The following is a 27740-nucleotide window of genomic DNA, read 5'->3' on the forward strand; positions in this document are numbered from 1 at the left end:
CAATGGTAAAGGAAGGCAGCAGCAGTGAAAGGAAGAAAGTAGGAATTTAACACTAACACAAACATTATTTTCTGTACAACCTGCGTGTCTAACATCAACACTATAATAAGAAAGGAAAGGGCTGAGGGCAGAAAGACATTCACAGCTCAAAACAGAGGAGCTTTAGCAGGAGCTGTGGGTGCGACTTTGAAAGCCAGACCTCTTGCTGAGACACCTCCCTGAGGCGTGCGAGGCCACGAGGCCTGTGTGAGCCCTTTTGGACACCACGCTTTGTCACAGGCTCGAAGGGGTTCGTTCAAGCTAGCTCTGTGTGAAGCCTGTCCTCAACCCAGCCTGGTGCTCCCAGCCCTGCTCATTTCACAGCCTGAGAGCCGTGCCACGGGCAAACAAAACTTGGGAAGCATCGGTGTGCTCTGCTGGAGCAGGGCCCAGGTACTGGGCAGGGTAGGTGCCTCTCAGCACCGTGTTTGAAATGTTAAGTGACAGGCTTTACAAATTAAAAGGCAGAATTATTTCCACCTGGCTGCTGAGAGGGAGGAAGTGCCTTGTCTGCCATCGCGGGTGCCTGGATACTCTGAGAGTCTGGGGCTGCAGCTCAGCTCTGCTGAGACTCAGGCTGCCATAAAGCACCTTCCCTCTGCAGGATACAGCTCCGCTGTCTGTATCCACCCTGGAAAGGCCAAGAATAAGAATCAAAATGGATGGTGTCAGTCAAAGGAAAAAAAAAAAATAGTTCTGTCTGGAAAATGTATGGCGAGAAGTTTCTTGTGAACACATTAGCCATCTCAATGTGATCCCTTTCCTGACCTTAATTGGGATTTTATGCAGGGCTTTAGGGATATTGCAGCGCGCCCTCTAACATCATAAATATTAATAAGTGTACATAAATAGGATCCTACATTCAAAGGCTGTGGGTTCACGTAAATATTTTAATTTGGAAAGGAGGAGGGGTAATAAAGGAGAGCGAAGGTGATTTTTTAAGCATCCTTCTTTGATTTTTTTGTTTGAGCACTAGATCTTCCTGCTGTCTGCAGCAAGAAAAACCTTTTCCACCTCACTAAATCCAGCGCATGTGATGAGTCATGCAATGAACAGCACCTTTCTGTGCGCCTTGAAAACACAGCCGCTCCGTGTTTGGCTGTATGCTGCTGGGGAAGCCAGGAGTGGGTCCCCTTTCACTGGGGTTTGCCCTCTGCTCTTCCCCAGGCCTCAGTTTCCCTGTCTGCAGTGTGCCAGAGCCATTACTCACGGAGCCTGAAGGTGGTAGTGTGAGACCAAAGCAAAGAGATGGTGCTTTCTCCTGCAGTCGGGGCTGACAAGCTGCCTGCTCTGCAGCCTCAGCGAGAGATGAGATGATAAGAGATGGCCAGGAAGCTCCTCACGTTGGGCAGGTCCCATTTTTCAAACCTACTGTGATTTTCATAATTTTTACTGCTGGTGGTGTATTTAAAGAAGCAAGATAAGGAAAGACGTATGCAAATATCTGGCTTTCATTTCCCAAACAGGACTGATTTATTTATTTTTTTTCCTGTGCAGGGCCCTCATGAACGCTGAGTTTTTTCCCTTTACTTGGCAACAAAAGATCTGTCCTGAAGGAAATAATAATTTGTGCACATTACATATTAGGCTGTGTAATAATATTACAATATTGTATCATTTTATTTTCATGTGCTCTGACAGTAAAAATGTTTAAAATATTACTCTAGTATAGCTACTATGAGTTGAAACAAAGTCAAAATCAAACACTGACTTTATACAAACAATCTGTTTCAACCATGTTAAAGGCATCATTGAAATTACGCTTCACAGAAATATTTGAAAACATTAACTGGTTCTCATGGAATGCCTCAGGTTTATAAATTTGGCTGGTTTTGAAAGAAAAAGATACTTTAGACAGGAAAAAAAAAAAAAAAAGCTTTAGTTCAGAAAATCTGCTACTATAGTTTCATACTAATGGCAAAATTTGGCCCACCAAGCAGCCTTTATTAAACTACTGTCACCCAATTTTCTAAGATAATTCAAAAAAAAAATAATGGTGTGGAATCTGAAGGCACTGCAGGGAGCCCGGAAGCAATGCCTATAACCTTGACTTCTAAAGCAAGACAGAAGAGTTGATCTGATGTGATGGCTCAGAAGGAAAGAAAGAAAAGAAGAGCAAGAGTGGTATAAAGAGGTGCTAAAACCACATGGAGTGGCAAACCAGGCTGAGATGAGCTGAGACACTTGTTGCTGTCAGCTCTCTGCCCTAACCCACTCCCAGGGAGTGCTTACCCATGAATCAAGGGCACGTATACGCACCCTGAAACATGCCTGTAACCATCTCCAATTTCAGTTTAAGTTAATAGTCTGAGTAAATTGAAGCAGGTCTAGAGAGGCTGTACGTCCCATTTATCCATCCCTGCTGCCGAGGTATTAACCTCCAAGCAGGGGAACAGCGCAGGCAGGTGGGGATATTCCTCTTAAATCACTCCAGTGCCAAACATGAGCCATAAAAATACGAGGTGGATGTACACACGCGTAGGATTGTGCTACTAAAGGCAGGCTGAAATATCTTGTGTGTGCAGGCATGGCCGATGTGGTCCACTCACTACAGCAACACCCAGTGAGGATTCATCGAGGTGTGGGGTGTGGATGCCAGCCACACAGCCAGCCCTGTGGCTACGCCTTTGGCTGAACCTTTCTCTGTGCTGCATTGGTGCACGGAGGGCTTTGTGCAAATGACCTGAAGCCTGCTTAAAAGTCACGTTTCTGGCCCCTCTCATTAACTCGTGCCTCTCCCACGTGTGCCCCCCAAGCCCCTGGGGCGTGATGCCCGTGCAAGCGCTGCCGAGCCGACTGGGTGCAGGCAGGCGCGCTTGCTCTGAGCCGGCTGAACCTTATCTATCCTTGCTGCCTTGCTGAAGCTTCTCTTCACGCTACTGTTCTCCCGAATATCAATGAGTAAAAACAAGGCATCGCCAGCCATACTGAGGGGAGAGAGAGGGGCAGTGCACTGCTTCTTGCTCTCTTTCTCTCTTTTCCCCTCACTCTTCTTATATATTTCCAGGTTTAAAGCACAAACTATACCCTATGGTAAGTGCCCCACATTTCAGATTCTGTAATTTAGACCTGGAGAGGCTTCTCTGTTTATCCTAACGCCACCCGTGGTTGTGGGGAAAGCTCTCCCCATGGACCTGCTCCCGTCGTGAGGTACTCACAGTTCACAGTGACCCGGACTTGCTTGACATCTGCTGAAGCAACCTCGTTGGCAGCTTTGCACTCGTACTTGCCCGACTGCTCTCGCGTGATCCCCAGGATCTCCAGATACTCTTCCTCACCTTCAAACTCTCTGCCTGCAGAAGAGAAAAATACAGATGGTGGCTCTGCCTGGCATACAGATTGGGGAAGTCTTCTGCTGAATTCCTATGGAGGAACAATCACCACAGCGATTCTGCAAATAAACAACAGCTATTGAGGGAGCTATTTTGAGGTTATTTCAGAAGCTGTATCAGCAAGATATTTGCATTTTATTTAGTTATTGAAAGCTTGGTTTGGAAAACTGGGGAAGGAAACATCCAAGTGGTAGCAAAGTGCTGCACATCCTGTAGGCTGTCCAGACCAAAAAGCAAAATCTTCACCATTTCAGACTGAAGTTTGGTGGTGTGACCGCGAGAAGTCAGTCAGCCTGTGGCTGACGTGCTGGGTCAGGGGTGGCTGGCTCTCAGACGAGCTGCTGTATTGTCAGCAGCCCTTTGGGCACCGCGGAGCTGTGAAAAATGTCTTTCTGTCTCTCGGAGCAACCGCCACCCCGAAGTGTCATCGATCAGCTCATGCTACAGTTAAACACATCCAAACGGAGAGAAACAAAGTGCAATTTGATCTGCGAAGACCAATAATCATTACGAATCCTCCCCCTACTGTCCACGCGAGAGGACGCACTGAGGCCGTGCTGCCTCGCTACGGCAGGTTTGGAAGCAGCGACTTGAGCATCCGCTGGGGCAGGAACCAGGGGAGGGCTGTGGCCGTGCTTTTAATTCACTGCCTGACCCTGGGTGAGGCACTCATTGCTTTCCCCCGCCGTAAACTGCAGCTAATCGCCCCTCTCTGCCATCACCTCCCGGTCAGGGAAGGGCGCTGAGGTTAACGCATGCAAAGCACATTGGAGTCGCTGGATGAAAGGTGCCAGGGAAGCATGAAATATTAGGATTGGTCTATCTATGCTATTCCTTCAGAAAGCAAAGTAGAAAAGGGCTCCTCCTGGAAAGACTATGAACTACCGTGGCAGCACTGTGATGGGAGACCCCCCACGCCCTGTGGGGGGCTGCAAGTGCAAAGCCCCCAGCCCCAGCTGCGTGCCTGGGTTTGTGTAGAGAAAGCATCCCCCAAGCCTTCAAGGGTAAGAGCCAGATTTTTCTTTTCTTTTTTTTTTTTTAAAAAAAAAGAAGGCCAGCACACAAGGGCTCCCTTTCAGGCTCTTAAGAGAGCAGCCAGATTTTCCAGCGAGGCTCTGCCCGGAAGACGATTTCCGCTCAAAGGGTGCCGAGCACTGCTGAAATCCTGCCCACTTCACAGCAGCACTTGCTTGAGGGAGTCCAACCAGGGCCTGGACAACAGGGCTGTCGTCCTGGGCTCTGCAGCACTGAGTGAAAGCAGCAGCTAAGCCCCCTCTCCTATGGAGCCCCCAGAAATGAACCCCACCAGGCAGGCACGCGTCCGCTGCAGTGTATTAGCCAGGTCAGGCTGGCTGCACACACCAGCTGCATGCATTTGCCTTCTGCACCACAGATAGGGACTTCAGCAACTTCACAATCTGCTCAGAACTGTCCTTCACACAATTATTTTTGCCTTTTTTTTTTTTTTTTTTTTTTTCCCAGGCAATTTTCGGAACCATTCTAGGGGAAAACCATCCCCCGTCACGGAGACTCAGCATGTGTACCTATTAAACTCGTGCAAAGACAAGCTTCCCCCTTTCTTTCAGCAGGACTAACCAGCAATCCCCTTTCCAACTCCTACCAGCTGTTCAGGTGAGTGGAAATCTCATTGCTACGTCTAAAATTTACAACAGCTTTGATGCAGGCTTTCCCACCCCCAAAGAGGCTGCTGAAAGGCCTTGCCCCGTGGCACCTGTGTACTTTACAAGGTAATCCACTGGCAAAGCTGGGACATTGCTCTCAACCCTCTGCCGTGCCCTGGGGCTGATGCTATGGAGAGCCAGGGGAGAGCTCGTGGAGAAAAAGAAGGGCAGGGTTTTCACAGGTGCTTTTTATTGGGGTAACTCCTGGATATACTTGGGAATCTTACCTCCTGTAGGAGCAGCGTTAGGTCAGTCCTTGTACAGTCATGATAAACCCCTTCCCTAATCTCAGCACGACCCAAGGGCCCTCTCAAGGAGATGGTCTTGCCCTGCCCTCCAGCAAAAGAGACTCTGCAGCCTCTCCAGACCGTCTGCTCCCCCGCTTCACCACCCTTACCGCTGGAGCCATTTTCCCTGCAGTCTGACCTGAGTCTCCTGTGCTGCAATTTAAGGCTTTTTTTTTTTTTTTTCCTTGAGCCACTATAGACAAAAAGAACAAATCATTCCCTCCTTCTCTGCAATAGCCTTTTATCAACTTTAAATCACTTATGTTCCTTCCTTAGTTGTTGCCGTGTTTTTTTTTTCTTCTTTTTTTTTTTTCTTTTGGCTGAATGGTGTCAGGTCTTTCAACCTCTCTTTGTAGGTGAGGCTTTGTAGACCCTTGATCATTCTTGCTCTTTCCTTTTAGACCTCTCTGACAAGTTCACGTTTTCCTGGAAGTGCAACACCCCAAACTGAACACAGCGCTTCAGATGAGGAACTACCACAGCCGAAGGATCGCATCACTTCTGCGCCGGGCTGCTCTTTGTACAGCCAGCACAGAGTTTGTGTTTTCGCCCTAGCGTGATTCATTTTTGATTGAGATCTCCTTTAATCCCCAGATCGTCTTCCAACGTACTGTTACCTGCTAATAACTCTCTTTGAAAATGCCACCCCCAATTTGAGCCGGCGGTCAACACTCGCCTCCTTTTACAGCAGCCCGCCCAGTTGGTAGGTCAGCCAGTTGACTGGAAAGTTAATCGGACACTGAGGAAAGGCTCACAGGGAAAAGGTTAAAACATAATTTGCCTCCACTTTGCAAATCATTTGCTCTGCAGTTCTGCCTTGTTTATACACAGGGCTCATTCCAAGTGGGACTTGCTTCTCCTGCAATTTGCCCTTGTCACAGGACTGTCACAGTAATGAAAAGAGGGTTGAGGGTGACTTACCAGCTCTAATGGAGTGGCACCCTCATTAGGGGTGCTGTTAAGTCTGTCTGTCAGAGCACTACATCAGTGGGGCTCCACTGTATCCTAAAAGGTACACGCTTTCCTAAGGGAAGATATTTTTCAGCTCTTCCCTGATAAACACGCATCCACTTAAGAGTCTAAACCATGTCCCATGTCCAGCAGAAGGGCTTTCAGCAGCCACACACCCTTCCCAACAGATGATGAGCTGCTGCTTCGCCCTCTGTAGTTCTTTGGAAGAGCATCCTTTGGATGAAAGGAAAGGCATCTGTTTTAAAGGGAAACCGAAGATATCAATAGGCCCATTCAGCTCCTCATCGCCCTGCCCCAGGGCTCAGATATGAGCATAACGCTTCAGGGGAAGCCTCTGTGACAGCCCGTCGGTCTCCGGATGAAATAGTGGTAGCTCTGTTCTTGCCCCTGCACCAGAGATCTGTTTCAGCCCTGGCATCACCATTTTCCTACAAAATCCAGACTTGGCTCATTTGCAAGTTGGACCCCTTTGCTTGCAGCCCTGTCCCCCCCGCCCCAAGAGCACATTAAGCATTCCTAACAAAGAGCATTTATATAAGATTGAGGTGTCATAGTACACATCAGAGGGAGAGAAAAGATATATCACGGCGTGTTAGAAAAATGTCAGGTTGTGATATCTTGCACAGAGCTGCGGAGATGTTTTCACTAATTCACCTTGGCAGCCAGATTAGGTGAGTCGTATTAACTCTAACCTCCAAGGCAAAGCAGGGCAGGGGGGAAAGAAACAAAGCTTCAGACGCGGAGTAAATTCACAAACGTTTCCGTGCAGGAGCCAGCTTTGGCAGGAAGCTGATGGTTGTCACCGCGCAGTTTATCAAAGCGGGGAGGGAGAGGGTTGGGACAATGCTCTCTGGTAGAGATAACAATGAACATACTCTGTTAGGTGAAGAGAGGGACTGCTAGCTGCTGGCAAGCAAGCTGCTTGGTTCCAAATAACGTAAGATATTTGCCTAGGGTGCGTTAGCCAGGGGGCAGAATCCTGACCCCGCTGCCCAAACCATCCGCGGGCTGTCCTCTGACTGCTCTGTGTGGTTTGGTGCCACCCCGTCCCAGTGAGGGGCTGTCCCAGAGTCCCTGCAGGAGAGGGCTCCCCGTGCAGGTGCTGCTCTTTTCCTCCCAGAGCACCCATCCCTCCCTGTGCTTCCAGACAGCTCACTGCGGAGGTGGCTGCCACGTGCCCATCGTCCCCTCCCGTTTGTGCCTCCAACGCTGGGCTCCTCCTCGTGCAGAAACTTCTTTAGTGCCTTTTTGTTTTAATACAGTTGTGCTCTTACACTGAAGCTCAAGCCCACTGAAGCTATCTGCCTGCATTTGGTATGTGGAAGAAAAGATCAGACACCCTGCTTCTGCATTTGTTTCTTCTTCCAAGGCTCTTTGTAGTTGTGAAAAGGGGAGAGCAGAAGGGGCTATGTGTCCTTGTTGGGCCCTCCTCTGCCTAAAACAAGAAGCAAGGGGATAACAAAAGATTGTAAATCAATAAATGCCATTTGAAGTTTTTTTTTTGTGTGTGTAGCAACTTCCAATATTGAGCAGAAGTTTTTGTTCTCTCTGCACTGTCCATTTATTGTTTAAGGTCTTTGCCCTCCCAAATTCCCTCCTTCCCTCTGCACCACACACTCCCTACAAAAAGGCTTCTGAAAGACAAAAAATAGCCATGGGAGCCTTAGACATCATTTTCTTGTTTTACATCTAGCTGGCAATTTTTTTTTTAATTCAAAACTTTGAAGTTTTCATTTATCAGCCTCCATCTCCTCGCCCATCACAGATTCCAATGAGCTTGGCAATTTTTCTGTCCCTCAGTTGAAGAAGCTTGTTTATAGCAAAGAGATCAGTGGAGAGCAGCAGATGGTGGATGAGCAAAGGGAGTGCTAGTGCTACAATGCTACAGCGAGGAGGGAAGGTAGAAAAATGAGCACAGTGTGGGATACGGAGACAAATAGATGGAGAAAATGAAAGATAATAGAGAGGGACCGAAGAGAAGGACAGAGGCTGGGGGAGAGAAATGGAAACAAAGTGAGACTCTTCACGGGCTCAGAAAAAGAGAAAATGGTGGTCAGCTATAGACACAGAAATGTGCTGAGCCAAAGAGTGAGAGCAGAAGGTGGGGGAGAGACGGTGGCAAACAGGGAGATGTGCAGGATGGAGAGAGGCACCGGCCTCCCTTGTGCAACGGGAGCCGTGAAATAACCGCTGCCAGAGGGACGCGGGCAGGGGGGTCAGATGTAGCAAAGCAATAATCACTCTGTTTAGGCAGCAAGGCACAACAGGGTATTTATTGTGTAAGCTGGCCTCATGCCTCCCATGCCCTTAGGTCTGTAGCTATTGCACATAAACCAAAAAACGAGTGCAGTGCCAGCGAGGGCTCTGGCCCGGCGCTGGCTCCATGAATGCGAATGAGTCAGATCAGGAGGAAACACCCTGGCACAGTTTTCCCTGGCGTTCGTGGGACCTTACTCAGCAGTGATCCCATTTTCTCCTTACGTGCAGAGCTGACTGCCTTCCCTCTCCAGGCACGGGCTGTGCCCCAGGAGCTCAGAAATCCTGCAAGCCTCGTGGGGACGTTCCCCCAAACCCTGCAAAATCTAGCATGAGAGTAAAACTCCGCCGGGTGAAAGCAGCCTCTGTCTCCAAATTCCCACTCCCTCTTGTCTAAAGACAAGATGACTTTATGAGTTCATGTCAAAGATAATGATACATGTTTTTAATATCCATCCTTTTTTTTTTTTTTTTCTTTTCAAAATTACTTACCGAATTGGACCCAAATTTGCTAACGCTCTTTCAAATGAACACAAAACAGCATTTTTTTGATGGCTGAATTGCTCTTGCACAAAACTTGGCTGTGATGCCAATGTGTAAAGTAAATTATCAGCCATGAGGTAAATTAAGTCATCTAATGTCACTGCTACAATATTATGCTCCCTAAATGTCGCACGCTGCCATGTGAGTTATGTAATGGCGGTGCTACCAAACATCAAGACCTAACTCCACTGCCAAGAAAATGACACACAAACACGAACAAAACAATAGCTGCACTGCTTCTGCATCCCCAAATTCCTGCCTGCTGCTTTCTGGAGGTTACTTTACAACAACATGGGGTAGACATCATCATCAGCCAGAGGAATCGCTGAGATCCTCTGTCACCTGGTTTACTCTCAGTTAGCCTTATGTGCTCCTTTTCCTGTTAAGTTCTCTCATCTTGGAGAAAGCACTCATGCTGTCATCGTTATGTAGCTTGAAAATCAGTTCTTCCCAAGGCCAAAGAACAGATCTGTCCTGCCAGCAGAGAGCTGGGATGGACTGCAACGTCCCGAGTTTAATTCCACAAATCCGTATGTCAGTCCCAGACCTTGGGGAAAGCTCGTGTGATGATGCGCAGTGGTACTGGCTGTGCCAGTCGGCCCGTGTAAGAACTACAGGGGTGGTCTGTGCTTGGTGGCATCTTTAAATGTCCTTGTTCTGCTCCTTACAAGAGTCGTGTGTCTCCCGCAGAGCAAGACATGCTCAATGCACCATTGTGCAAGAATCAATTGGAGCGCTTTCGGAGGCATCCGTGGAAACGTTCCCATGTTTGTAATTATAATGGGTTTGTTCCCTTGGGTCATATCCATTCATGCTTCTTGGGATGAGGGGGTAAGAATGAACCCAGAACTTCAACCTAACGCAAAAATTATATATATATATATATATGTATGTATGTATACACATAAAACAACACAAAGATTCAATTTAGCCCACAGAATTCCATCCTTTTATGTCTGAAACTCTGAAAAAGGCCTAAAAAATGACAGACTGTCCCAAATATACTTGAAATAGGAAGCAGCATTACCTTAGAAGCTGACATGTTGCTGTGGCCCTTTCTCTGCAAGCCAGAGACAAACATTTCATGGCCGGATCATGCACCCTTGAATCCTGTGAGATGGCAATTCCCATAGCTCATCCCTGTTTCCAGTGATGCTACTCTGAGCACCGAGTTCACAACTAAACCCTAAAGACCAGGGATTTCCGTATCAGCTTGGATCTCGCCACTGATCTTTTACACAGCTCTAGTTTTCAACTGAGGAAATGGGGTCAAAGAGTTAAGCCACCCCTCAGCAAGATTTACCCTTTCAAAAACATGTCAGTGTGTTGTGATGGCTGGCGCCAATATTTGTATAGGTGGATTAGCTCCTTGAAAAATCTTTTTGTTTGCTTTCCTGTTGACCACTCTCCCTGCTGCAATGTTTCTCAATTAGATCCAGCACAGAGACTGCCTGACACTGCCGGGTATCGAGGCAAGGCTCACGGATGTTTTGGGCAGAGTGGGGTGGGCTGGGAGGAAAACTGTCTGGGCTCATGTGCTGCAGGGACTTCTGATCGGCTGGGCTGGCTCCCGTGATGCTGTCAGCTGAGGGATCTGCTGTTGATTCATAGTGATACTGGTCCAGACAAATGACTGCTTCAGTGCAGGGTATGTAATTCCTAGGCTGTTAGACACTCCCTTGCCTTCCAAAGAATAAGGAGGCTCTCTCTCAAACTTGCAGGGCACTGACTGCGAAGGAGGAAGGCGGCATTTGCCCAGTGACTGATCTTGCAGCTTGTATAATCGGACAGGGAGGCAAGCAGCGAGGAAACACAGACCCTGCTTTTCAGCTCTTTCAGCTCCCAGACACAGCTCTCGCAGTTGGCAGGGCAGCTGCTGGGCATCAGCACTACTGCAAGTCACGGCTTCCTTCAGGAAAATGGGGAAAGGAGGGTGTTCATTAGAAAAGGAGAAGCCCAAGATGACGAACAGAAGAACTGGTTGCAAACCAACTCATTTCTGACTTCTTCCATGTTCCCATGTACGTCTATGATGGGGTCAGAGGATAAACCAAAGAGATATTTCATTGCCTTTGTCTCAATTTCCTGATGCTTACAGGAAACTTCAAAGCTTTATTCACTGCTGGCATGTGAACATCATGGCAAACCATGCTGATAAAAAGTGTCTCACTGGGTTTCACCTCTCTGCATCCATTATGGACAGGAATCCACTTCCCTCTCCCTTCCCCTGTCCTTCCTCTGTCCCCAAACACATTTCTCTCCTCTGGGAGCCCAGCCCCTTGCTCTGCCATGAGTCCCTGGCAGGGAGTGCAGCCTACAGGAACCAGAGGCAGCCCGAGGGCACTGACCCAAGGGGTTAGCAAAAGCCATTCATTTTATCTGGAGCACTCCCTGGCTCCTTTCTGCGAATTTCCTGAAGAGGCGGGGGGTTTCATTAGCGTGCCTTTGCAACTGCGCACCGGTGAGAGCTTCACCATAACTAAAGCAGCAGTTGTTCTAATTAAAGCAACGCGGAGCAGGCCACCTTAATCACTGGCATGATTTCATCTTCCTCGAGGAGAGAGGGGAAGAGGGATCACACCTGGGAAGAGAGAGGGAAGACGGGGAAATGTGCTGAGTCCGTTTGCTCCGAGTTCCCCAATTTAGAGCACTGAGGGATGTCTCTCATCTCTGTAAAGATTAATGTAAGCTTCTGACGGCATGTTTTATTAAATGGTTATATAATAATTAATGCTTGAGAGCAGGGCTTGCAAAAGCTTCTAAATGCTTTAACAGGACAAGACCCAGTGGCTTTCGATGGCATTTGTGCTTGCAAGTCACTCAGGTGCACTGGAAAATGTCACCTCTACTCTCTTATTCAAATCAGTGCCTCATTTACTCCATCAGCACGACCTTGCAAGGCTACATGGAAGAAACCAGGGGCAGGGGTGAGATCGGTGAGAACTCTAGGGAGAGGGTCCGTGTCCCCTCAACCTTGGGTGCCGGGAGGAGGGACCGCCAGCGCACGGCCCGAGGGAAAAATCCATCAGCTGATGAGCAAGTACCCTGACACCAAGGACACCTGAGGAAATAACAGCATGATAATTCCCATCCCGACTCTCCCAAAGCCTGCAGCGGGGAGGCACATCTGTCCCTGAGACGAGGCACGGCGGCAGACCAGGTAGAAATGCTGCTGGCAAGCTAGGAGGCCAGTGGGCCAAAGCTTAATAGGAAAACAGCAGTGATTTGTCTCCACCACTATTTATGTTTCAAGCACATGACAGGCTGTCAGTGGAAGTGAGTGCTGCTAAATTTACTGCTTCTCAGATCGCAGCCACAGTTGCATACTTGACAAGTCACTTCATTTGAAGGGCTAGGTGCTGGGCTGGACCTTCCTCCCCCACGCTCTTCTTCAGGGAAAGCCGCAAACCAGCTGTCTGTGCGCTGAAAAGCCTTCCCCGAGGGGGCTGTATCATCAGGGTGTGAGTTTAGAGAAAGGGGACATTCTGTGCTTATTCATTTTTAACCCTGGTAAGTGCTGGTCTCGTTCTGGGCTGTGGATGTAGGTCGGAGAGGATGCACACCTTGCAGAGCTGAACTAGTAACAGGTCTGGGCATTAGGAGAAGGTGACAGCACGGTGAGAGCTGGTGGGCACCAGCTGGGAGCATGGGGGAGAGGTGCCAACCACAGGACACAGATTTCCATCACCTCTCCTTTCCTGCTACGCCTTCTCCTCTATCAGATTTGCCACTGGAGGCATCTGCAATGGCTTGTGGATACCTTGTCCTGATCTGGGGATGCCGGTCACACAGGCTGCAGACAAAGACTGCCTCTTTAGAAACCAACGGGAGGGACACGGGGAGAGGTGGGGTTCGTGAGATCGAGACTGACAAATCGTTTTGGCTACCTCCTGCTCTTTCTTTGGTTCACTGCTTCCCAAACAGACACTTTTATGAATGCCTCATCCAAGGCTGCTCTAAATTTTTCAGGGAGTGCATGGCGGGGGGAAACACGACAACTGTGCCCTCCCACCTGGCCTCCAAGGACCAGGAATTCATCCACAGTAATCATCCATGCCCCGTGGGCTGAGGTCTCTGACACTTTTACTGGATAACAGCCCCTCTTAATAATCCAGCCACCCAATCGAATTCCTTTTTATCACCTCTCCAATACCAATACTCCATCCGAGCACTCTGTGTAGGCAAGGACTCAATGGAAAAAAAAATACCCTGCAACTTCTGACCACAAGATTTCAAATTAATAAAAAAAATGATTTTCAAACCCCCTCTCCCCAAACACTTATTTCCTTATTTCTCAGCTACTCTCGAAACTGCTGTCCTTGTATTTCTAAGTCCGGCATTCCAAGTGGGATGCTGGGTTTGATTAAAACAACTTCCCGGCTTATAGGTTATGTCAATATCCTGGTGGGATTTTATGCCACTAATCTCAGCAGTCTGCAATTTCAGAACGGGTGATGGAGGGGAGGATTTTTAACTACATTAAAATGGTAAATTCACCTACAGACTATTTTTTTTCCCCTCTGGTTTAAGAACAGAAGGTCCTGAGATAATTTTCAGGCAATATGAGCTTACATGTACATACAAAGAGCAAGAAGGAGAGGGAAGAAAAGAGAAGGAAGGAGAATGGAGAACCGGGGAAGAACTAGCAAGACAAAATAAGAAATAAAAAGGCATAAAGAAGATGGTTTGGGAGACAGAAGACTGCAGGAAAAAGAAATAGATAAGGAAATGAGACAGATTAAAGAGCATGAGGTATAGATTAAAGGTTGATTAAAAAGTGAGGGGGTGCAGAGGGTTAGTCTAGGCAAGGTGAATCACCATGGAAAAGCAGTGAGGAAAGTATCTAGTGTAGGCTGGGAGTACAACATACAGGGGGTTACCGAGCCCTGACTCTTTCAGATGTATTGGAGTAATATTGATCTGTAGCAAACAATTTTGCTGTTCACATGCAACCCAAGGCTGGTATGTAAACATCCACGGGACATACAAGTCGGTAGGCAGGTAGGTAAGATGTCCCCGTGATCTTTGACAGTGGAGGCTAGGGACAGAGAGGGTAAGTTTGGTGCCAATCCCTGGTTCTTCTATTCCCTGCTCCTCTTCCAGCTGGAGGCACATGTGGAGAGTCATGGCAGAGAGCTGGAGGAACGAGAGACTGAGACATCTGCCTTGGTGTTTCTTCACTTAAATCACAATCCTTCCTGAGCCCCTGCCAAACAGAAATTGGCTGCAGGCTGACATATAGCCCTCTGAATGTGAGCCTCCTATGGACATTTGCACATGCTGCTCATGCCAGCGTGTTGTGTTAACTCATACATCACTTGCCTAATGATTCCGGGATTCGAGCACCTCAACGTGGAGCAGACAGCGAGTTGGAGGCAGGAGGGCTTGACTCCCTGTCTGTCTTTCTGTTCACTCAGTCATCCACAAGAGTGGATGATTTCTGCAGTAGCCTAAAGGCAAGCCTTGCTCTTTCAATTAAGAGAAAAAGAAAGAGCAAACATTTAAGAGCCCTCAGAGTTAGAGATGTGTTGATGCTGGCAGAGAGCATTCAGAGGAGGGAGATGGCTTCACTTCCATTTCCAGGCAGGAAGCCCAGCCCTCACCTGCACTGTAGTGCCCATCACCAACCCCATGCAGCCTTAAAAGCTGGCATGGGAACAATGCTGGCAATGGGGATGCTCACCTGTAATCCCTCCTCTGCTGTCTGCATGGAGCTGGGAAAGTGCTAACAGCCCTTCCACCCCAGGACTCGAGGGCAGGCGATAGATTGAATCTCAGCTTAGGCAAGGGCCTTTCTAGGGAATGAGGCTGCAGGATTTCCTACGGAGTTTTCTCAGGAGAAATGCAGTCTAAGTTAGATTCAGACTAATAGCCTAACACTTGTTCCTCTCTAAAAGCAGAAAATGCCCAAGGCGTTTTTCTTGTGCTTGTGCAAAGACACTGATCACAAGCCTGTATACAGCACCACATTCTGGGGCCCTTCTGCGGGGAAAAATCATTAAGCAAAATCACACGCATACACCCAGCAAAAAAGGAAAAAGATGAAAAAAAAAATCTCTGTGTGCAGAGGGAACAGTCACAGCTGTTTCAATTTACGAGACAAGAAATTGTATTTCAAAGAGAATACAGGAGTTTTCCCCTTTGAGGAAGTTATTAACCAGAATTCGCAATAAACCTCCCTCTGTTTATATGGCCCGAAACTGAAGGGCCCTGCTAGAGGTTATACTGAATTCTGCAGGGCTCTGCCCTGCCAAGAAAAACTCACGAGTCTCAGACCTCACCATCCCAGAGGTCTGCATCATCTCTCCTGCTTTTGACACATCACCCCCCTGCTTCTAGTTCCTCACCCTTTTTTTCCCTCCAGTTCACGTACCTCTTTTTGCCTTATCAGTTCTCCCTCTTACCCTCTCTCCCTCCTCCTCTTGCCCTATTATTCTTTTTCATAACTTCCAACTCTTTTCTTCCTCCACTCATATTTCTGTCTACGACCAAAACCCGACTGTAACTCATCTGAGCTACTGCACTGACAAAAAACATTCACAGAGGAATACTGGACGGGAGAAAAGTTCTTGCATTTGCAGCTTTGTTTTGCTTCTATCGTTGCCTGTTATACGGCAAACACATGTGGAGATTGCTCCAAGACACACAATCCCATCTCACACCACACGGGTGGAAAAGGTTCTTCCACTTCAAAGCTGTAGGGAATTAAACCAGAGAGGTAGAAACAAAACAGAACAACAACAACAAAAAAAATCCCCTGCAACTAACGGACTGTGCTACAGCTAAAGAGAAATCACTGGGAGGTGTTGACAGCAAAGAGCATCACCTGTGGAAGAGCACGGCTGCTGGAAATTTCCTTGAAGATGACCTACTGAAGATGTGTTTGATTTGAACCTGTAAGGGTCTGCATCTACTTGTACTTGAGGACCCTGGTGGAAAGCTGAAGGCTAACTAAAAAAATCTTTTGCGCGTACCAGCTTCGATCCTTAGGGTGTTTATCAAGAAGCAGGCAAACAACAGAAGATATAATGGTGGTGTAAAAGAGGTAGTAAAAAGTAGAGAGAGAAGGTAATTCCAGCAATCCCATGCATACTTGCCCTTAAAAATGGAAAATTTGATGTGGAACATACATCCACGGCTCACGCTCGCTTTTTAACAAGGAAGCAAGTAACTTAAGGAGGTGGTAGGTTATCCCACGAAAGGAAAACAATCAGTCAAGCAGCTATAAAATCAAGGACACGGTCTTCTTCTTAACCCTCTCTCACTGTTGGAGGAAAGACAGTGGCCTGGGTGGACCACTGCCCCTTTTCTGGCAGGGCTGCTCTTGGACACATCCTCCGAGTCCTGCTGCTTTCTGCTTCTGTCTGCCAGTGTCTCAGCACACACTTTTATATACACGGTATTGGTGTGTGGTCAATTTTATCTAACAATTTGTATGCAGCAGCCTGGAAACGAAAATATAACAAGCAATGCAAAGCTGATGTTCCCCTCATTAAAAAAGAGAAAAATCCTCCTTCACCACGTATGACCTAGTATCTATATCTCCCTTTTGGACAATATAGATGGTACTGTACATACAATGGAAGCAATAAATAAGCCATTATGTAAAACAAGAAGAGGCTTTCTAATAGGGCAGTGAGTGTTCGACATGCAGTCATCGATTTAAGCATCAGCCAAACAGGTAATGATTAAAAGATGAGAAAATGCCTGGTCTCACTCAAGAGCCCAATCAAGATATTACAAAAACCTTCCAGTTTGTGCACAATAACTCTCCCGATAACTCACACTCGAGGCAGAGGGAGGGGGAAGTGTTTGACCCTGCTGCCCCACACCTGAAGACAGAAGGCTTCAGCTGCCAGGGTTTTCAGTCTTGTACTTCCCCTACCACAAAAGTCATGTTATAAATTAAGCAAGAGCTTGGGTCTTCTACAGCAAGCAATATTCATGGTCAGTATTCACGTGAACAGAGGCAGGATCTTGTCTAGGATGAGCACAGCAGCAAACGCAGCACCCATCTACTACTAAAAAAGCAGCCTTTTTCTCGTTTCCATTGCATGTTCCTACCTCCACTGGTCAAGAAGGCCTCAATCGTATCCTGAAATACCTACACGTGCACAAAAACCTCTTTACCCAGTGTCAAACAGGGTTATGCTGAATGACTCAGGGTTTTCAGCCACAGGTTGAACAAAAACAAATTGGAAAAAATACAGCACACTGCTGACAGTCTTTAGAGAGAGCCTTGTATGAGCCTGACGTGGAAGTAACTGCACATCTTACTGATTTATACAAAGCTTCTTCTCTTTCGATTCATCTGCTTTTAACCAGCTGACTCAACTCTCAGGAGACGCCGTGGTCCTGGGTTCAGCTCCACGCAGCTCTTCCTGCTCGTCTTGTGCTAGTAACCAGCCTTTCTTTTCCAATACCCTCAGTATGAATAAGAATACCTCTGCAGGGAAAAATCATCTTCCTCTGCAATCCCCAGTTTAATACTGACATGGCATCAATATCCTGCTGCAATCTCTTCCCTTTAATTAAGCTCTACCCCTTCCTTTTATGCCCCTTCTCCTTAAGTCGTTCAATCTTCCTCCTCTCTCGGCCCTGCTTCAACCTTCCCCGTGGGTTTTTATTTTCTTTCCCTTTCCTTCTCTCCTGGCAACTTGCCAGCGGTACAGCAGAAGGGAGCACACCGAGAAAGGTTAGGCAAACACAACATTATTACCAGAATCAGCAACATATTGCTCATTAAACATTTAAAATCAACAGTTGCTGGCTGGATCTGCCAATACGGTGAGAAATGCCAGTTTTAGCTCAAGGTGCCTCTTGTTTCCAAAATGGCTTTATTTGTGCTGGGGGAGCTGGTGGCCGCGAGAACAAAACCTTACCTCCAGCGGCCAACAACACCCAAGCTACAGGCGGCACCGCGGGAAGTTCCCCAGCGAGCACCAATCGCTTCTGCCTCCCCATCGCCCCCGCCGCTTTCCAGAAACAAATGGATGTGTAAGAGCACAGAAATGTGTTTGCAGGAGATAAATTATTTATCTGAAATTTACTGTTGTGAAGTCAGCGTAATTCTCAAATCCGCAGACATATTTTATGCGCTGATAGGACGTTTCAAACAGGGGCACTTGGACTCGTTTCTTCCCTCCTCCTACAAGTATTAACACAATAATGCCTCACCTGGAAAAGAAAAGAGCTGGCGCTGGAGCTAGAAAGGCAAGAGGATAATACGCTTGTAGTTTGGTATTGTGTCCCAGTGAAATTCTGTTTCTTGATAAACAAGACAGCATAAATTCCTTCCTCCCTCCCTCCAACTTCTGTGATGTTCATCTTTATCTTTTCTCCCTCCTTTGCAATGCCGATGCATTCGGTAGCGGGAAAAGACGAGCTTTATATCGTACCAGGTACAAACAGCACTACTGAGGGCAAATCCTGTGGAGTGTGAGCCCTCCGGCTCTGCTTCTGCCTGTGCTGTCGCTCCTTGCCCTCCTGAAGCCCCTCTGAGACAGATGGCTCCCACTCCCAGGCACCAACCCACACGCCTGCTGCTGCATGGGCACTCTGCTTTCTTCTGCTGCCATTCAGGGTCATCTCTGCATCAGCCAGGGCTTGCCAATTGACATCTTCTTTCAGAAATCCACTGGGTAGAGCACGGCGTATCTAAAAGTGACACTGACAACCCTGCAAATATGAGCAGGCATCCAGACTAATATCGCTTCTTCCCATAAAATACTTTTGGGGGAATTTTTTGCAAATTATTTTAAATGGAACAGAGCTTGGTCTCGGTATGAAGACTTTTGAACTTCTCTGATGTATACATCTCTCGTCCTCTGCTAAGGCAGGTGTAATGAGGTCAATAATAAACCCCACAGTTCACATAGAAGATAATCAGTCCAACATTTCTGCAAGCCCTTGCGTCTAGCAAGCAGCAGCGAGTCCCGCAGATGCTCACAGCTACCCTTCAGTTCAAGTCAGTGAGAATGGCAGTGAATACGACCCAGCCACTTCTTCCCCTTTGCTCTGCACAGGTGTACTTAAACAAGTGTATGCTCAAAGAGAAGCCAATGGCTTGCTCAAGGCTCTAGCAAATCCAAAAGACAGCAGCAAAGACTGTGGTTTGCCAGGCTATAAGTGAGCGTTTTTTGAGAAATCAGATGGAACATTTCCAACAACCCCACAGTTCCTGCAGAGAAGTCCCCAAAGCTCCTCATTTTAACAATAACTCCGTAAGTGGATGCACTCCCCCACCTGCCACTTAAGAAGCCTAATCACATACCAGATCCTCCATTAGAATTGGCCACCACACAGCAAAGGAAAAGCTGGCAGCCGTTTTCACTGAAACATAGCCTAAGCATCTTGAAATGCTGCCACTAGAGTTTTCAGAGGGAAAAGAAAAAAATCAGAGTCCTTTTGATTTAAAAGCAGTCTCTCTCCTCCTTGCATCTGGCATGCCTTTTGTTTGTTAATCCAAATAAACACCTGACCCATGGTCAGATAAAACAGGCTGGATTTTCACTGATAGGAGCAAATCTTCGCTGCGGCTGCAAGTGGCTATTTTCGGGTGCTGTTTGATATTCAACAGGAAAGATGAAGCCTGTCTTCCCACCCTTCCCAAGCTAATTACTGCCGTCGATGGGACTGCAGGATCCTGTTCAAGTCAGCCCAGAAGACCATACTCTTACACTTACATTCTGTGACAGCAACCGATGGTGAAAAATTGCTGCTGCGTTCATCCAGATGTTAGTCAGCCGCTGGAGATCTCAGACCACAGCCCTGATATGGCAGCTGGTGCAGTGCTACGGATCCAGACAGACCCGAAAAACCCCTGGCAAGTGGTCCTCCAAAAGTGGGGCCGGCTCGTCTTAAAGTAAATGTAAATGAAAGTGTCAAAGTTGACCCAGCAAAGGGAGTGGCAATAGATCACGCTCCAGCTTTCTGAGCCAAATCTGAATCAGAGGAGCCCTCTTACTTCATCAGAGGCACCAAAACAGACAAGTCAAACAACGCAGCAAGAGGATTTGCCAACCAGGCAATGAATGACCTGACTGACCCAACGACTGTAAAGAAATAGCAGCAAGCATGCATCTCCTGGGTTTGAAAAAAGCACAACTTGAAAACAAACAAACAAACAAACAACAAGCCACCAAACCCACGACCTCAAAGAAGCCCAAACCCTCCTGTAATGAGCTCACAGGTGATCTGAGCTCTCTGTATGGCAGATAATTCAAATGGAAATAAAGCAAGGCTGAATTTCTAAGACTGGTGCTGAGGACCGCAGAAAGAGTGGCCTCACAAAACCTTTGCTAGAAAGCCAGCAGTGGTGAAATGGCTTGCTCAACTTGCAATATAGTTGTAGCTTCAGGCAGTCCAGTGGTTTAATTACATAATTGTGTCAAATCAGTGGAAACGAGTGCCCAATAATCTGGCCCTTTATTAGGCCAGGAAGCTCCCTGAGCCCTGGAGGGTTCCAGCAGCAGGGCAGACCCTCATGCTCTGAAGTGGTGTTGTGCTGCTGAGCAGTTTTAGGGTGAGGAACATCTCCCACTCCTCTCCTTACAGGGTTCCTTGAGGGCTTGATCCTTCTGGCCACAGGTCTCGGTGGATTCTTTCTTTATCTGAACGAGTTGCAATAGTTATGAAGGGGAAACTTTTTCTCATCTAGTGAAGCTGATGCTACCCACCCGCTCTTCAGCAACCCTGTATCATTTCCTGAGCGCTGTATTTCTGTCAGTAGAGGCAGATGCACGGCGGCGTTAAACAAAATGAAAATAAGCCAGCCGTTTGCACCTCTGTAACAGGGTCAATTTTAAAATTACACCTTTGGTTAAATGGGTGCAACTTCCTCGTGTAGCCAAGCCCCGAGCTCCCTTTTTAAGAATAGGTAGTACACCAAAAGCTATTTTCTTATGAGAAACCCCAGAAATAAGTTTCAGGCCTCAGAGAGAAGGATTAATTTGCTAGTAATGAAAGTGACACAGAGGGAAAATGTAAAATCAATCTTGTGTTTAAAGGCAGAACAACACTGGCTCTGCTTCCATTTTTTTTCTCCTCTCTCTCTCACTTTCCTCCTCTCTCCCCACAGTGAGCTTGTTACCACCGAGCATACATTATGCACATTACCCACAAGGCTCCGCTCAGTTTAAATTAAAAAAAGAAACAGCGTTTTTAATCAATCTATTTGCACTCTTCTGTCACAACTCACAAAAGCACTTTGATTTCTTTTCATTGCTCTCGAGAGAGCCCAACGCGGACGACTAAAGAAACCACTGCAAACTAATAATAATAATAGTAATAGTAGAAGAAATAATAATAATAATGACCCCCCTGAAAAAAGAAATGGAAAGGAGAGGCACGATTAGTTAGCCAGTCCTTGAGAAAAACACAGACTACATTGGAAAATAACAGGTCAAACTTAACCAAACCTGGGTCATCTGCCTTGTTCTGACCTCGGTCATCCCTCGCTCTCACCACCAACAGCTAAGATCAACTGCAAAATAATAGAGGGACTTTTTATCCTTTAAAAATAGGCTTGCCTGTCTGCACCTATTCTCCAGTTCCTGGCAACTCTGGTACGTTCACATTTGGAAACGAAGTTGCTCCCAGAAATTCAGCCCTTATATTGGGTTTCATATACTCTGCGCTTCAGATCCAAACTTAAAAATAGCACAGAAATGTTTAGCTGCTTTGCCCATATTGAATCGCAGCCATGATTAATTTTACCATTCAGATCGAGCGAGTGCTAATTCCTTCCTTCGTTCTCAAGTGAGGCAGCAGAAGGAAAAGCAGACCATAACTTAACATGACCATATAACGCTGAGAACTGCTGCTCAGCTTTCTAACTATAAACAATCCTACAAAGGGAAAACCTTTTCCTCTCTCGTTCTCCCACAGCCGAAAAGTAGAATAATCCACCCAATGAGTAACCTTGACACAGGACCAGGATCTCCCCACTGCTGCACCCCCAACAGGATGCCTGCAGAAAATGGTTCCTCGCAGTAGATGCTCTTCTGCCTCCTCCACCACCCCAGGGCTGCACCCCATGTCCACACCTGAAACATCTCTCGTGATCTACATACCGATCTGGAGCAGCTACCACTAGATGCCACATGCTTCACGCTTCCAGACTTAAATATCCTCCAGGTCTCCTGCGTTTTAGACTCCTGGACTTACTGTTCTGGCGGTAAAGATCCTGCCAACCCAGTGATACGTCTTTCTGCTCCAGCCTAGATACATAACTTGTCCCTTTCGGCCATATCAAAGACATATACGGTACATTAATGCTAAATTATATTCACAGTTCAAACTGTGAAAAAGATTTACTATTCAAAGAAGTAAAGCCAGGGACCATATCCAAGATACAAATCTAGATGCTAGTTTAAAGCTGAAACATGCAAGTATTTTGGGTTGCCAACACCTAAGGGTTTGGTTTATACTTATCTGTAACCAAAATACTGCCACTTTCCCCTGCAGCTTTAAAAATGGAAGAGAGAAAGAGAAGATACTGGTTATCTTCCTAATTGCTTCTGTGTAGCAGTCATCTGCATAGGAAATAATGCTGGGATTTGCCATGGGCTTTAAGAGAATTAGATGCTCTCTATGCACAGAAAGTCACTGGCTCTGGATGGCTAACTCCATTAGGCTATTTGGAAAATCCCAGCTAAGTAGCAACTCTCTGCAGCGCTGGGGAAAGGAAATGAGAAAGAGCATGATGGCTTAATGGTACCCTTAAAAGTAGCGACTGCCCTCAATATTTGCAGCTACCCTTTGAACTCCAGCAAGCACCGTTTCTGAAGCAGCATGGGAATGGACAGGCCGGGTGGGTGCAACACATACAGGCAAACTGAAGGCCGTCTCTTGATTCTTGCTGTCAGTGTGGCCTTAGAGGGCACAAACACACAATTTCTGGCAGAAGAGAAAGCTGGGTCTGGGCATGGATGAGCAGGCAGGGCTGTGGTGTTTTCCAGCCAAAGGAGCAGAAGGCACCATGCTGCAGCGCTCTCCTGGTGAAGAGCCCTAGAGAGAAGGACTCCCTGCAGGTAATCAGGAAAAGCATCAGCCTCGCCATGTTCGGAGCACGCTGTAAGTGATCTCTTTGCATCACCTCTTCTCACCTAACACAGATAAATCACCAGGCATGCTCTTGGGCAAAGGCAGCTGTCAGCCAGCATAAGGGAAGTGGGGGAACCAAGGGTCTGGGGTCATCGTTAAGGGTTTTTGACCACCATAAACTGTGTACAGTCAATGGGTAGTGAGCCTAGATCACAAGCAGGTCTAAATCATAGAAACTTGCCAATGGTGGGGGAAAATACCAGATGAAATAATGACATGGGCACGTTCATAGTCTTCCAGGTGGCTGTAACTCCACTGAGAAGTTTTGGAGGTTGGGTCCTTGAGCTGGAGGGTCCAGCCTGGCCTACCACTGTGTCTGTGCTACTGAGATTGGAGTGCAAAAGGAGCAGATTTACAGAGCAAAATGGCATTAGAGATCACAGGGAATTTACTGAGGGCTAGCTGGGGACCATGGGACAGGTCCCACGGACCAAACACTATTAATGGCTGGCACCTCCTAGTTTAGCTTCATCTGAAAGGAAGACAGGACATGTCCAGAGACCATCCTGCTGTAGGAACCAAAGCGCAGCATGCAGAGATGCCTCCAAAGCACGGCCAGGACTCCAACTCAAATGCTGATGTGCTAACGAAGACACGCTCCATACCAGATGTTGCACTGCACTTCATAAGCGGTACATTTCTACATATAAAACGTGATTCAAAATCAATTCCCTTTGTAATTATTTACGCCCAGGGTGGAGAGTTCATGCGAGCTTGTCAATACTTCACTGCGCCAAGTGCAAAAAGAAGCCCTACCATCTCTACTTATGTGCATTAAAATCGGATCAGTTCCCAAGATCCTGACTTTCTTCTGATTCTAGATATCCTCAGTATGACCTCACTCACTGATTCACACTTAATATGTCTAGTACAATCCAGTCACTGCTGTTAAAATCTATTTAATATGAATAAATATTGAGCTTCGTGGCTCCATTTGTCTGAGATCTGCATGTACAAAAATTCACCAGAGCAGAGATTCCCATCATCCTCTGTCTCAGGATCTTCATTCCCTCTCTTAAAATCCTGATTATAGACAAAGGACTGGCTGTAAAAGTGAGATGGGGGAATAAATTCCCTGCGTGATTCACTAGTTTTTCATGGCAAAATAGGCTTTTTCCAAATAACAGAAACACAGGAGGGTCAGCAGAGAAAATTCCCTCTGTCTCATCTGCCATTCCCAGCAAAAAAAAAGTAAAAAAAATCTGCCATTGGGAACAGGGATATTTCTGCTGATAATGCTCAAAGTGAAAGAAAATCTCATTCGCCTTTTGTTGAATAGGCAATTGTTTACACCTGTAAGGTAAGAAGATGAGACTCAAAAACACAGATAAATGCTGCTGTGAAAGCGTGCATTCATATGGGCCTGAGTAAAACGGGGTTTTACTGATAGAAATCGGTCCAGCTCCTATTAGAAATTTCTTATAAAACAGAAATCTCCGTGGGAGACAGAACTCCCACCTCCTAAGCAAGCTCACCTTGTCAGCATCTTGCTACAGTGCAGGACAACCCCCAGGACCCTGCTTCAGCAGCTCTATCTTCCCCAGCACGCACAACGGGGTCTGGAGGCAGTTGGGAGTTTGCCTGCTCTCCTAGGAGCAGCGAGTAGCCTGGATGCTCCTCTCATCTGGCTCCTGGAAGCTTTGGAAGAAAGGCATCAGCAGCAAAGTGCTTTGGCTGTCTCCTCAAGATTTTTGAACAGCAGGGAGTTCAAACAGACTGCTCAAGTCTGAGGTATCTAAAGTGTCAGGGTTGAACAAGGGAAGGAGAAGAAATGCTCTTTAGTGCATGGACATGTGAAGACTTTTGAAATCTACACAGTATTTTCTCCCCTGCTGGGTTTCATTTCCCAGTGAAGGGCTATCATTATATATATATAAATACCAGCTCACATTTTCACCCATCATTCACATTTCTCAATTCCCATGCCTAGCGCACAAATGCCTTCTGGTGGGACATTACCCTCTGGAAGTTTTGCTATCTGATCACCATCATAAACAGACCCAGAGCGTGCTGCTGACAGATGATGCACAGAATGGGCAAAAGCCTTCCCCGGTGTTACTCTTAACCTCTGCTACACCTCCATCAATGCAGCGCAGCTGATGGAGCCTTTGCCAACACACTCAGGAAGGGCAGCCAAGAACTGGGCTTAGGGACAGGAGCCAAAATCTGGGGAGTTTCAGCGTGGGGCTATCTGCTGCTCCTAAGCTGTCTGAATCTATGTACGTACACATGCATGCATAGGTGTTTCTGTGTGCAATTGAATACTTAGTGAGGAATGTGACCTTTTCTTTTTTATTCTTCTCTGCTCAGAACAACTAAACTAGTTAGATTTGCTTATCTTTTGCATTTCTTCTGGGTTTCCTTACTTTGTTAAATCCACAGGGCAGCATCCAGAGCTGCAGAGCACAGCAAAGACCACGGCACTGGGCTGAGTACCTTGGGCAGCCACTACATTGTGCACAATACACCTTGGTCTTAAATTGTGTCTGCCTCAGTTATCTCATCCCCGAGCCTCTTACAGCTTTGACAGTTCTTTTTCTGTTTACTCCTTGCTCCTAAAGCAGTGGCTTTCACCCCCAGCACCCTTGCTCCCTGAGCCCTGTGCTCCCCTCGCCTCAGCTCTGCTAGTCACCCTAGCAAGCCCTAAGGAAACTGCAAATAGAGAAAACCCTGGTTTTCTTTTATTTTTTTTTTTCCTTTTCTTTTCCAGGATCCTTTCCTGGATGTGTGGCTAACTGCCTGGAGCAACCCTACCTCCTCTACAGCAGCACACCACGCTGCCCACCATTGTTTGCAGGGGATGGAAGCAGGACGGGGCAAATGCAGAGGGAAGAAAGCAAAGGGAGAGAAACGAAAAAGAGTCAGCAAATGATTACAAACCACTGGGTGCCAGCAGACAGGAGGGGAGGGAAGAGCAGGGAGGGCTCTGAGCGAGGTGTTTAACCCTCAGCGCATCGCAGTTACCATGAGACTGGGATCAGCAGAGCAGGGGGCTGCTCCCCCCCAGGAATGAGCCCTGGGGAGGTGCTGGGGCAGGGGAGCAGAGCCCCTCTGAAGAGGTTGCTGCCACTGTTTTTGGCACCCTAGTCAGAAAAGAAAACCACCAGCTGGGATGGAGGCAGGGGGGCTGCTTCTATCTCCTTCTTGCCTCGTTGATGAGAGGCTGCAGTGCAGCACTGCAGGAGGCTCTCACTCCTGGGGCTGTGTGTCCTGTGCTGGGGGGTGACAGCTTCACCCTGGGGGCACGGGAAGCTCTGTGCTGGGTTCCCCCATGCTGGCATCTGCATCCAGCAGCCCTGGGGAGGAGGGAAACGTCCACAGCACAGCAGGGCCGGTGAAGCTGTGCAATGTGCGGAGAGGAGGCTGAAGAAATGGCTCCCTCTGTAGCGCCAGGCAGCCAGCTGATGGCCTGACACAGGCCACCATCACAAGCAAGACACACAGGGCAGCAATTCTGTATGCCAAGCAGGGTGACAGTCTGACATTGCCTCCATTTTAAAGGTGCTGTGTGGGACGGGATGGCTCACCCCACATCCAGCCAGCCAGGCAGCCTCCCAGGCTCACCCCAGCATCCCTCTGACCCTGGGGGCTGCGCTCAGAGCATCTTTGTCCCTGTCTTTCCCAAGGTGGGACACGCTTCCAGGCCAGGGGACAGGCCAGGAGGAGGGCTCATGCTCTCACACTCCCCATGAGGTGTTCACAGTCCTGACAGCCACGATCACACCCCTGCAAGGCCACCAGGAACCTGGCTTCATTGTCCCTGCAGGGCACGTGGCCTGCTCCGCGCCTCACCTGGTGCTCCGGCCTCCCCCCAGCCCCGGGGCTGAGAGGGGTCCTGCCGAAAATATCTAGGACACAGCAGGGGGCTGACAGGCAGGTGGAAGAAGAAACAGATGTGGAGTCGATGTGGTGCGAGGACTGTGTTTGACCTGTAATATAGCTAACATCAAAATCAATCTACCCGCTGGAGCTGCTCCTCCACCCCTTCCCTACCTCCCCCCTCAGACACCTACAACAGCACATTATTCCTTCCTCCCTCCACCAGGCTCAGCCGCCTGTCTTTTAGCTGTGTCTATTTACCCGTCCTCCTTCTTCCTCACCTGCATCTCTCTCCCCCCTCCATCTTTTTATTGTATCTTTCTTTCCTCGCCGTGTCTGATAGTTTCTTTATTGTATTTCTTCCACCCCTCTCTGCCCTCATTTCTCAGCTGCTTTTGCCGATCCCCTCTTCTTTCACCACACTGGTCCAGTTGTCCATGCCGGGTAAATACCCATCCACCCCTCCATCCTTTGGCTGTGGTGTATCTATTTATTCATCTCCTATATACCAACTACCTGCATTTTTGTTGGCTCGCTTCTGCCTCCCTCTCCTCATCATTATGAGGATATAATGAGCTGGTTGGTCTGTTTTACTGGCTGAGGGGAGGAGGGGAGAGAAGGGAAGGGCATGTGGGAGTAGCAAGCCAGGTGCTCCGGATCGTTTGCCTGGGAAGTTCTCTCATCTTTCTTCCTTGCCCACTGTG

The 27740-nt window shown here is 47.6% G+C and overlaps 1 protein-coding gene across 3 annotated transcripts in view; it reads right to left on the reverse strand.

Annotated features, from left to right (window-relative positions):
* Positions 1-27740, reverse strand: part of LSAMP (limbic system associated membrane protein) — an 878636-nt gene that overhangs the window by 20859 nt on the left and 830037 nt on the right. For all 3 annotated transcript variants that reach the window (XM_068697653.1, XM_068697642.1, XM_068697633.1), the window contains one exon: positions 3198-3332. In XM_068697653.1, coding sequence (XP_068553754.1) covers positions 3198-3332 — 135 coding nt within the window. The remainder of the gene's footprint in view (positions 1-3197; positions 3333-27740) is intronic.

Source organism: Anas acuta, chromosome 1 (assembly GCF_963932015.1).
Source record: "Anas acuta chromosome 1, bAnaAcu1.1, whole genome shotgun sequence".
Lineage (NCBI taxonomy): Eukaryota > Metazoa > Chordata > Aves > Anseriformes > Anatidae > Anas > Anas acuta.